The following is a 12,068-nucleotide window of genomic DNA, read 5'->3' on the forward strand; positions in this document are numbered from 1 at the left end:
TCCTTCCCCAGGTGACTCCCAGGCTATTCAGGTGAGTGAGGCTTCCTGCCAGGGAGCCTGATTAGGGTGAGACGCAGAATGACATAGACCCCAGGCATAGTCTCAGGAGAGCAGGAAAAAAGGATGGAGCATATGCCGGATTTTACTTGGAGAAATCACAAAGTGGAGTCAAGGAACCATGTGTCTGTGTACTTAGTCCTGGCTGCCATTCAAGCTTGGTGGCTGTGCATGAAGCCTAGAGCTGGTCCTGAATCTGGCATGTTTTCTGAGCTTGTTTAACACATACCCTCTGTGAGGAGCTCATGGGAAAGCAGAAGCATGGCTAAGAACACCTCCAGCAATTTCACTGAGGAGAGAGCATCTGCCCTCCTTCCCTGGGCCCAGGTCCCCCTGTGCAGCCAGGACTTAGCATCTCTAAGCATCTCCTCCATAGGAGTGAATCTGCTTTATCCTCCTCCAGGCCTTGACCAGTCTGCTGGTTCCTGCTCATCTCCTGATGGTGATGAGCTAACCTGTCTCCATGTACTGCTTCTCCAGCAGCCTTGATTTCCTGCTTAAGAACCATGTGAAGCCAGGCAGGGTGGTGCACACTTTTAACCCCAGCACTTGGGAGGCAGAGGCCAGCCTGGGCTATAGGTAGAATTCCAGGACATCCAGGCTACACAGAGAGACCCTGTCTAAAAACAAAACAACCACGTTCTGTCCTCTCAGGCCAAAACTTTCCCTCCATGTTCTCATAGTCCCGGCAATGCCCCAGTGCCTTTCTGTCCTCTGCTGGTCTTCTTTGCTTCCCTGTCCCCAGCTGTCTCTGTCCATAACTGTGGTGAGGGACACCGAGTATGGCTGTGACTCCTGGCTTTGCCACACTGGCCTTGTGGCCCTGGATGGTCTAATTAATTTCTGTTACGTCATCTATGACATGAAGATCGCAGCTTTGATAAGTGCTAATATTCTGCTGTGCATCCAACACTGAGTTGGTAGTGGGCACGCATTTAACTGCTACAATTTAGAAGGAAGTGAAGCTGGTCAGTTAAGGATAGAAAACACCTAGAGAATACATGCCAGCAGTAAAAACTCACTACCAGAGAGAGCTGGACAAAAAGGAGCTGGGGTAAGAGCAGAAAGAAACGTATCCTAGGAGTAACAGATGAGCCCCCCCCCCAAATAACCTTCATTTCTGTGCAGATCACAACCAGTGTTCCCCACCTACCTGCCTGGGTACCAGGTGAGTTCCTCCTCCTAGAAGCTCCCAGAAGAAACCTAATTTTAGTAATGGAATGAGTACCTGTGAACTGGCCCGTGGGTTCCAATCAGAGGTAGCGTGTGATACGGCGTGTGAGCACCCTTTCCGGGAACACTGAGTCCCTCAGGGGCTGTCCAGTTAGCAAGTGATCCCATGATGCTTTGCAAATATTTCCCTACCTACTGAACTCTTAATCTCATGACGCCACTCAACACATAAGACAATCAGGTCAAAGAGGAGGTACTAGCTGAAGGAGCAGCTTGATGGAGCTCCAGAACCCTCTCCTCCAGTGGCTTATCTTACCTCCTGATCCTGAGCTGACCTCTCCCCAGAGCTGGGCTCAGAGTCAAGGATGTTGAGATTTCCCTGCTGTGATGTGGACATGACACCTGCTGCTTCCCATGGCAACTGGGTGCTTGTGCTTGCAGCACCATTTTGTGAGCTGCAAGATGCATTACAAGTGAAAGCAGAATGTTAAACTGGGTATGGGGGCAGCAGTTCTTCCTCCAGCAAGCTGGCAGGCCTTAGACAAGTAGCCATTTCTATAGTCCCTGGTTTTACTACAAGGGGAGGAGACCAGATATGCTAAAAGATGGTGGGAGCCCTAGGGAGCTATTTTTGGTTCTTAGGATTCTGAACATCAGAGAACACAGAAGGGCCACTGCCAGCCCAAGGACCCTACTTCCTCCCCTCTGTCCTCTCCAGGGGACGCCACCGGAAGACCGACACCACCATTGCCTGGCCAGGGCATTCCAGAAAGCCCAGAGGAAGAGAAAGTGATTCCCTCCAGTAATGTCCTGGCGACACAGAGTCCCCCAGGTAGCTGCAGAAGTTCTTGGAGGCTCTTTACCCCCACCTCTGGGAGATGTGGTTGCCCAAAAGCAAACTCCAGGGCAAGGCTGTGAATGGAGCTTCTCTCTCTTGCTTCTTCAATCACATGAATACTCTCCAGCAACTCTGATCTTGCTGTGGTCCAGGTCTGATCCTCCAAAGGTCACAAAGCCTACCTAGAAAAGGCAGGAGCCGTGCCTGGGCACTAACACTCTTTGGAGGGATGGTCCTACTCAGAGGGCTTCAGGGAAGCCATGGATCTTCCTGGAGCATGGGGGTGGGGGCCTCTTGAAGAATAGAAACTCATAGAGTAGGAGGCAAGGTGAGAGGGGGCTGAGTCAGTGAGGGCCCTGGCAGTGGCTGTCACCTGCCCATGGAAGGTTTTGGAGAAGGGACAGAATTATATTGCACAGAAAGTGTCCAGAACTGGCTCCCTATGGTCTACCATAGTGATGAGGGGTGGTATGAGGGAGGTCCCTGGAAAGCCCACCTGGCTGTGGAATGTGCCTTTCACAAAGGCTCTTTGTCTGGGGACTTCATTCAAGAGAAGCAAGGTTACCATTGTAGTAGTGTTGTGTAGAAGTTACAAGGTTACCATTGTAGTAGTGTTGTGTAGAAGTTACAAGGTTACCATTGTAGCAGTGTCGCCTGTGTTCTCTGCACACGTGTGCCCTCTTGTAGCTTTGCTCTTAGCTAGGGGGTCACCTTGAGTAGGAGCTGAGGGTGGCTCTAGTTCTGAGTTCTGGATTTCCTGCGTTAAAAGAATGCCTGCAGCCTGGTGCAGAGAAAGTCGCAGGTGGGATGGGGCTTGGCTTTCCTGAGCATTTTCAGCGGACCTCTCCCAGGATTCAGAGGAAGTCTCCCGGGACTCCAGGAAGCATCTCCTTCTAAGGAGGCAGGAAGGGCTGAGTGTGTGGGGCTCCACTGGGGAGTACTGAGACTGACAACTGAAATATTCCTGGAGAAAAGACCATGGTGCAGAGAAGCCAGGCTGGGCCCAGTGGTGGCCCTCAACCATGCGGGTGGCAGAGCCACCAGCAGCAGTTTCAATCCAGCTGCTGCCCTGCTGTCTTCCAACCTCACCTTCTGAGTGGACATTTAGATTCTGGCTGGGGACTGCTAATACAGACTTGGAACCAAGCTAGAGAAAAGATGACCTTGCTCCATAGGCCACTGTAGGCATTCAGTTCAGGGCACATTAGCAATGCCATGAAGCCTCTCTGTGTTCCAACTTGGACCCCTTCTTACCCACTCTGGTGGGGCTTCTGGCTTCTGTCAGAGTGGTGGAGCAGGGAAGGGACCCCTAGGTATGTGGGATATAGGATAAGGCAACAGGGTGGGCACAGGTGAAAGCAGTGCTCCTCTATTGTTTATTGGTTCATCATTCATTCATTCATTCATTCATTCATCATAAGTGTCAGGTACTTTTCTAATATTAGAGATACAAGAAAAAATAAGCTAGTTTCTTCAGTCTCTGTAACCTATTCACTAGACCTGTCAGTCTATGCGAAGATATGTAAGAGTTTCTGGGGGTGACTAGCACTGGCTCTTTGGGTAAGAGCTATGCCCACATTTAGGATGAGGGTGAGAGTCATTTGTAGGGAATATGGGTTACTAGAAGCCATTAGGTCTCTGTCAAGTGACTCAGAGCCCAGGCACAGGTCCCATTGGTCTTCTGAGACCGTGCTATACAGTGGCGTGAGAGGGTGTGCTAAAGGTAGGTAGACTTCCAGCAGTCTTCTGAGACCCCTGGACCTGCCCCTGCTGTCTCCCCACCCCGTTCGAGTCCCTCACTCAGCCGTTATCTCTGCTTGCCCCATCTCTGCAGGCTTTGATCCATGTTTCGCTGGGGCCTCCAACATCTGTGGCCCTGGAACCTGCGTGACCCTTCCAGATGGATACAGATGTCTCTGCAACCCTGGCTACCGGCTCCACCCCAGCCAGGCCTACTGCACCGGTATTTACAGGGTGTTCTGTGGCTGCTGAGTGGTGGGGGCAAATAGGAATAGGGTGTGGGGTCTGAGTCAAGAAGTCAGGCTGTGTAAGATCTAAGTAAGGTGCCATGATTGATGAGCTTAGGAGAGCAGTTCCTGCAGACACATCTAACTAGACCTTAAGTCAGGCTATGACCAGACTGTGAGGGCCACCAGACTCAAGGAGAAAGGGTCCCAAGCCAGAACTAGCATTCCCCCGCCTCAAAGTGGCCATGTTTCTGCTTACAGAGCAGATAAGGCCTCACCAGGGCTGTCCCTTGGGGACATGTTTGAAGCAGATCAAGGCCTCATTAGGGCTGCCCCTTGGAGACATGTTTGAAGCCAAGAAAGATCATCAGATGCACCATTCCCCCTGACCAGTACTTTGCGTGAAGGAGAAACATTCACTGTGGGCTTGAAGGAGAAAGGAAATGATTGTGGGGTCACTGAAGGATGGGGACAATGGGCAGGGAGGAGGCACTGACCATCACCCAAGGATTCCTAGGGCCTAAGAGGCCCCAGCAGGCTGACCTGTGGCTTTGTCCTTGGAGACTTTCATCTCCGCCTCTGCCTCCTCTGCTTCCTCACCCCTTCCATGTCACATAGCACCATCCTCTAGTGTGGGCAAGTTGCTGGCAGATGCCCAGAGAAAGGCACACTGGCCTCCATGACCTTCTTCCCTGCCTCCTTCTCGTTAGATGACGAGTGTTTGAGGAACCCCTGTGTGGGAAGAGGGCGCTGTGTCAACAGTGTGGGCTCCTTCTCCTGCCTCTGCTATCCCGGCTACTCACTAGCCACCCTGGGAGACACACAGGAGTGCCAAGGTAAGTCGGACCCGCCATAGGCCTGGGATGGCACAGCAGAACACCTTGTGGCTAGGCCCTGCAGTGGGGGTGGAAGAAGAGGCAGGCATGCAGAGTTTTTACCACTGGGGAGTACCAGAGCCGTGGGAAAGGAGACAGCACTCTGACCTTCATCTGAGAGGAAGCTGAGCTTATGCTGGGATCACAGGGGAGAAGAGGAACCCAGAAAATGGCAATGTTTGCAAAGACCTCAAGGAATTGTGTGGTTCAAGCCAAGAGGAAATCAGAGACTTGGCTGGTGATGGGGACCAAAAGCCAGGACTCAAGTGACAAGGAGACTTTCCTTTTGGGGAGTGAGGGTGACCCATGAGGATAGGAGCGTGGACTCTCAGCAGACCAGGGGACATTTGTACATTTGGGAGAGGAGTTCTGGTCCCCAGCAGAGGGGATAGCTGCAGGCTTTGACCGTCTTCCAAGAAGGCCTGGCCACAGTTAGGCAACTCTTGGTAAGCAGGCTTCCTGTATGGCTTAGTTATGGTTACCATTGCTGTGACACCATGACCAAAAGCATCTTGGGGAGGGAAATGTTTATTTGGTTTCCATAACCTGAATCACAATCCATTGAGGGAAGCCAAGGCAGGAACTCACACAGGGCAGGTACCCGGAAGCAGGAGATAATGCGAAGGCCAAGGAGGGTTTCTCACTGGCTTTCTCAGGGCTTGCACAGCTACCTTTCTTAGAGAACCCAGAACCACCAGTCCAGGGCAGCCCCAGCCACGATGGGCTGTGTGCTCCTACATCAATCAGTTAAGAAAATGCCTTTACAAGCTTGCCTATAGTCTGATCTTAGGGAGGCATTTTCTCAACTACGGCTCCCTCCTCTCTGATGACTCTAGCTTATGTCAGGTTGACGTAAAACAAGCCAGCACCCCGTGCAAACCCTTTTATAACATAGAACGCTCCTGTACATTTTTTAAATGAATAAGTTCACAAAGAAATAAGTAAGTCTCTTCCACACAGTGCCTGGAGACCCAGAAGTAATTGGGAAACTTGCACCTTGAGAACGGCCCTACCTGTTCTGGGGGCTCACATCTCTGGCACTAGTCAGGGGCTTGGCTGTGATCACTTGTTCCCCGGCGTGGCCCTGGAGCAATGAATCCTTCCATTGGCAGAGTCTCCTCGGCGTCTGGTTCCAAGGATCTGGCCCTCAGAATCCAAAGCCATCCAAATCCTCTCACTTCATTATGTTAGGAAGAGAGGCAGAGAAGCCCTGCATAATAGGGGCATGAGGGAGCCAGGTCAGTGCTCAGCAAGGACTCCAGCTCTGAGAGGCCAGGTACCAGGCCCTGGGCTGAAGGTCTGAAAACTACCAAATGCTTGAGCAGGAATAATGGTGCTGTCGAGTTAGATGAGCAAGCGACTGACTAGAGCAGAGAATCTGGGAAGGTTTCCCTGAGGGGGTCCTTGAACTGGGGTAGAGTAATAGCAGGTCCCATTAACGAGCACGTATACCAAGAGCCACCCTGAGCCACCCTGAGCACTTTATATATAAAGCCCGCCATTCCAACCCTTGCAGTCCTCAGTTCCACACTTCATGCTTTAGCAGAGGAAGCCCTGAGAGGTGAGCTGAAACACCCACGGACACTGCACCTTGTTATAGCAGCCACTGGACATAGATTCAAAATCACGCCGTCTCCAAAGCATGGTTTGCATTCTATGAGCCCCTCCTTTATATGCGCAGTACCAGGTACCCGAGGAGCAGTAGCAGGAGTGGACAGGGTCACTAGTCCAGCGAAAGCCAACCGTTTCTGCACAGGCGAGCGTGTGGGCAGGCCTGGCATGCCCTGGGAATTAGGATGAAGTCAGGGTGACTGGAGTGTGGGCTTGTTAGCAGAAGTGGCGGGGCTGAGGCCAATCCGTGATGTGACTCCGGGGCCAAGCTGAAGTTCTTGGCCATTGTCCTATGGGCAGTGGCTGCCAGGAGGGTTTGTTAAGGGTAGATGGCTCTGTCGTCTGGCTGTTAGGAAGGCAGTGACGCAGATGGCAGTGTGCAGAGCCAGGGGAAAGGCAGGGGACAGGGGATTTCCAAGCTTCAAGCAGCCTGGGTGGGTACTGTGGTGAGAGGCCTTTCTCTCTGAAGGTCCAGTCTGGGAGCTGGCCATAGGCAAGTTATGGCTACAGAGATTAGTATTGTAAGGACTGACCCAGACAAGAGGCTCTGTCCTGTGCCAGTCTGGTGTCTAGATGTCTCTGCCAGCTGTAGGAACAGAGGAACCTGAGGTCAGCTGAAGAGCTTCCACTACTGGGGCTTGGCTGCCACTTTGAAGGCCCTAATCCAATTTAGCATCTACTTTCTAAATTTTGCCAGTCTCACAAAACAGTGTTTCGTTATTTTAATCTAGCATTGATTCGTATGTATAAGTTAATCATTCTAAACCATTACAAGTTTTATGATCATTTAAATAGAAATAAATGTAAATTATTTCAACATTAAGGATTTATCTAAGAGCTTGCATATAACCTTCCTTGGAATAAGTACATCTCCGCACTCTGGCCTTTGGATTTCCTCATTTGTGAGCTGCTTTCCTCAGCCTGTAAACAGGATCTGTGATCCCATCTTTTGCTTGTTTTCCAAGTGCGGTTGTCGCTTTTTCTCATAACTTTTTGGGTATAGTTTGTGTACTCTGCTACATCTTATTTGTTTTATGTGTGTGGAGGTCAGAGGACGGCTTTGAGGAGTTGGTTCTCTCCTCCATCTTTCTGTGGGTCCTGGGGTTGAACTCAGGTTGCCAGGCTTGGGTGACAAACTCTTGCCCACTGAGCATGACTGGCCCCTTTTTGCATTATTTTTAATGCGTGGTGGTTTTGTTATGTTACAAAGACATTGTGCACTTTATTTACCCTTTCCAGGATGCTTTCTCCAACTGGGGTCCGCCTTTGCATGGCTCTTAGGAACCCCCCTTTTTCATTTCCATTTTTCTCTGTAACCAGTTTTCCCAGCACCATCTGTTTATTACGGAGTGGTTCTGGCTTCACCCAGTTTTTTCCACCAGGTTTCCACTGTTCACTCTGTCTTCGAGAGCCTTCCCTTTCCTTTTGCATTGGCAGTAGAGCTTCTGAGAGTTCAGACAGCTGTTTCTCAATTCCCTGGAGAGTTGTTGCCAGGAAGGTTCTTGGGTCTGCCCTATACTGAAGGCCAGGATCTCCATGGGGAGTGAGTGGGGTGCGTGTGACGGCTCTGCTGGAGGCTCCACTGTGAACGGGATGATAGGAAGGATGCCTGTGGTAGAAGCACGCTGGGTTTATGCCTGATCGAGGCCAGCAAGTGTTCGTCCATGTTTACTGCCAGCCAGGCACTCCCCTAAGGGGGGAAAGATGAGGCCTGGAGGGGTTTGCTGGTGGACTCAGGGAATGATCACAGGGCAGAGCTGGTACACTGAGCCACTGTCTGAGATGAGACTAGGAATCTGTTGGTCACCAGGAGAGGAGAGACACTCCCAGCAGAGGCATGCGTGTGAACAGAGATTTGGAGACTGAACTCATGGGAATCTGCCATAGCTAGGATTATAACAGCGAGGGCGGGCAGATGAGCAAATACAGCAGAGCTGGGGCCGGGTTTGGGAGCCAAACTGCAAGTAGGACTGGGGTAGCAAGGAGCTGGGGAACTGAGTCAGGGGAGTGGCCTGACCAAGTTTGGGCTTTAGGGTCAATCAGGTTTTCCCATCAGACTTCCGCCTTTTGCTCTGCCTATGAGATCCTTCCCTCTTCTCCTCTGTTGGCAGTGGAGAGTCTCAGAGGGGGGTGTCGGTGCACCCTACAGACCCTCGGCTGCCCTCAGTGCTCTCTGTCCTTCTGAGAAGGTCCATCCTTGAGGAGCATCCTAGTGGTAGACTCCGTGTCTACTGTACTAACGCTGGGGCAGGGAGAACACTATACAGACTGATACCTGACCTCAAGATCAGGCCTTCCATCAGGAGGATAAAAGGGCTCCCATGGGCCCTAGAAGTAGCTACACCTGGGAGAAAAGAACTCAAGGGACCACAGTCTCAGAGCTGACCTAAGAATCCCTTCAAACAATCCTCCCTTAGCTAGCAGCCTTGTTCACGGCCTCTGGGAAGGATGCCCCAGGACCCCCCGTCCAGGGATGGCTTTGACTCGGGACCACCCTGTGTGTTTGCAGATATAGATGAGTGTGAGCAGCCCGGGGTGTGCAGCGGTGGGCGATGCAGCAACACTGAGGGCTCATACCACTGTGAATGCGATCGGGGTTACGTCATGGTCAGGAAAGGATAATGGGCCGGCCTGACGCCCCACACACTACAAACCACCAGCTCCCCTTCTAGCTGTCCTCCACCGAGTCCCTTGTCACTAAGCCAGTTCCCACTGGCAGAGACATGTCTAGGAATCCCTGAGCCCTCCTGCCTTGTGGGTGGTACGTCGGCATCCTGTCTTCCCCAGTAGCAGGGAAATACAAATCTATGTGACACCACAGGAATGCACATCTTTGCACACTTTTGTCCCCATCACCTTGGAAAATGTGTTCTCTCTGTTTACAGCACTTTTAGTCTTCTTACTGAAGTGTGTTAATATATAAACTCCCAGAGGGTGGACCATGTCTCTAGTTAGCATGTGCATAGGCACCCAGCAAATGCTGGTTGATGAACAAATGAATTAACAAATAGATCTCCCCTCCCCCACAGGCAGCTAAAAGATGGGCTAGGACATTGCTAACCCGTCTCCTTGTAGACAGGGTTGGACCTGCCACTAACCTATCTGGAACCAAGTAAGACAGGATAACGTCTGATCTGTCCTACCTGGTTCCAGAGAGTCCTGGAAGTAAAGGTGAACTCGTGGACCTTGTGAAGGGGAGACCTTTCCCCAGTCCACTGCCAGGAAAACAAGGCCCCAGGAGATCTAAGCAGAGGGGTAACATCTACAGGTATAGAACAAACTGTCTTCACCCCAGGGCATCGCCTTCTCTCAGGGATCCCCTCTTAGTGCCCCTCCACCTAAAACTCAGGCCTAGGCATGATCCAAGCTGGAACCCATCCCCTTGTCCTGATTAGATCAATAGAAACAAGACAGCCTGGCAGCTCCTGATAGGTACCCTGCTAAGTGCCAGCTGGCCGCACTAAGAGAGCCTCATTGGGCATCACAGTGCTATGCATTTAACCTCAGGACTTACAAAAAAAGAAGAGGAGAAGGAGGAGGAGGAGGAGGAGGAGGAGGAGGAGGAGGAGGAGGAGGAGGAAATGAACCAGGGAATGCCAGAACACTGAAAAGATCAAATTTATACTAACCGTCTGCATTAAGGGCACAAGCTCCAGAGCAGACAGGTCTGGGTTGTATTAATGTTTCATGTTTGGAAATGGAAATTGCCACACTCCTCTCAGAGGACTAATCGGCTACCATACACAAGATGTGCAGAGCCACCTCAAGCACACTGTGAGGCCCCCTCTCTATCATGTCCCAACTCCCCCATGTCCTACTCTGGATGGCTCTGACCCATCAGGAGGAAAGCTTCTAGACAGATACCTCATCTGGGAGGTCAGGCTGAGTTCTTGGCCCTGGGCAGACACTCTGGGGCTGTTGAAAGAATGATGTAGTTTGTAAGCTTCTCCGGGTTTCCATCAGTAACCACAGATCCTGCCCATCACCCCGGGAGCCCAGGCAATTTCCTCTCCCTTTCTTCTGTCTCCAACGAAGGAACTACTCTCTCCATGGAAACCCGAAGTCTCTGGTGAGAGACTGTGAGGTTTGGATAGTGGCCCATGCAACAGTCTCAATGACATTTCCATCATACCCAGGACTCTGGGTTCCCAGGGACAGAGAGTATAATTCTCCTTTACACTGTCAGGACCTTGGCTGTCCCCCACTCTCACCCAAGGTCCCCTGAACTCTGGCTCCTGCCCATCACTCCCACTTCGTACTCTCACCAGGAACACAGGTGGGTCCCCTCTCAGTTCCCCACACAGAGACTGGTCCCTGGAAAGATGCCACAGTGTCCTCCCAGAGTATGGGTGGCAGACTCTCAGATTAGTCCTGTGCGACCTTTCCTTGGATCCCTCTAGCGGTCTCTTTAGCAGCCTTACACTAAGAGGATAATGTGTATTATTTTGGGCACATTATTTCTTCTTCTGGTCTGCAAATACATGTTGGATGCCAGCTGTGTGTTAGCCGTGGGCTGGGAATACAGCGATAATTAGTTCCCGAAACAAACCAGAATATTGGAATCTACCAAGGCGTTCCATAACTTTAGGTTAAAGTTTAAACCCTTGACTAGGCAGAAGGATCTCTACCTGGTGACAAGCCCCACTTTAGCTACTGTGAGTTCCATGGAATAGCCTCAGGTTGTCTGGGGATGGAGTCCACTCCATCCAGAATTTTCCTTGGCCTCCTTTTATAAGCTTATCTAATGGCGCAATTCTAGCCACTCCCCATTCAGGAGAGGCTTCCCTGGCTCCGGGGATGGGGAGACTAAGGGCTGTTCTGGTCTCCTGACCTCTCTCTTTCCCTCCCTGACAGTCTTCTTACACGTTAACAGCACTGTTATTCCCCGGGGCTCTGCTCTAAGAAGAAATCTGGGCGGAGCATAGCAGCTCGCGTTAGGTTCTGCTTCACTAACAACCAACCTCCAAATCAGCTATAGAGCACACAGTCAATCTTATATCTCACCAGCGTCTTGTGTCCATCAAGAATCAGTTGAGAACTCTGACCCAGGCTTCCTTACTCTGGTACTAGACAGAAAGAATAGCCAACGTTTGGACTGTGCCCAGTCACCAGGAAAGGAAGAAGACACTCCAGGGTTGCGTGTGATGAAATGCTTTGGTTCCCAAGTTACCTACGTCATATCCATGCGTACCTCATTGGCTATCACTAATCTTTTGATGTCACCCAACCACAAGGGACCCAGAAACAAAAACATACTGTGACCCAAAAATGAAGATGTAAGGTACTTTTTGAAGATGAGTGAGTTTCACATCTCCTAAATGCCCGACATCCAGGGCTACACACACCTTCCGCAAATGCACCCGACACACGGCAGGTAGGGCAGACTCAGGGTCCTTTCCTCTTGACCAATGCAATCTTCCTACCTTGCCTGATGTCACCAAGGGTGATATGAGGGACCGTCCCAAACGATCCAGTCCAAAACATGCAGTTCTCTGACTTCCTACAGCTAACAGTACCCACAGCCCACTGCAGCGACCTGGGCCGTCT

General features: G+C 51.2%; 1 protein-coding gene across 1 annotated transcript in view; it reads left to right on the top strand.

Moving 5' to 3' along the window:
* Ltbp2 (latent transforming growth factor beta binding protein 2) overlaps positions 1–12,068 on the top strand; it is an 85,911-nt gene that overhangs the window by 61,899 nt on the left and 11,944 nt on the right. Inside the window, 6 exon segments of the mRNA XM_057782605.1 lie at positions 12–31; positions 1,186–1,225; positions 1,949–2,062; positions 3,903–4,031; positions 4,746–4,871; positions 9,031–9,150. Coding sequence (XP_057638588.1) covers positions 12–31; positions 1,186–1,225; positions 1,949–2,062; positions 3,903–4,031; positions 4,746–4,871; positions 9,031–9,150 — 549 coding nt within the window.

Source organism: Chionomys nivalis, chromosome 10 (assembly GCF_950005125.1).
Source record: "Chionomys nivalis chromosome 10, mChiNiv1.1, whole genome shotgun sequence".
NCBI classification, from domain to species: domain Eukaryota; kingdom Metazoa; phylum Chordata; class Mammalia; order Rodentia; family Cricetidae; genus Chionomys; species Chionomys nivalis.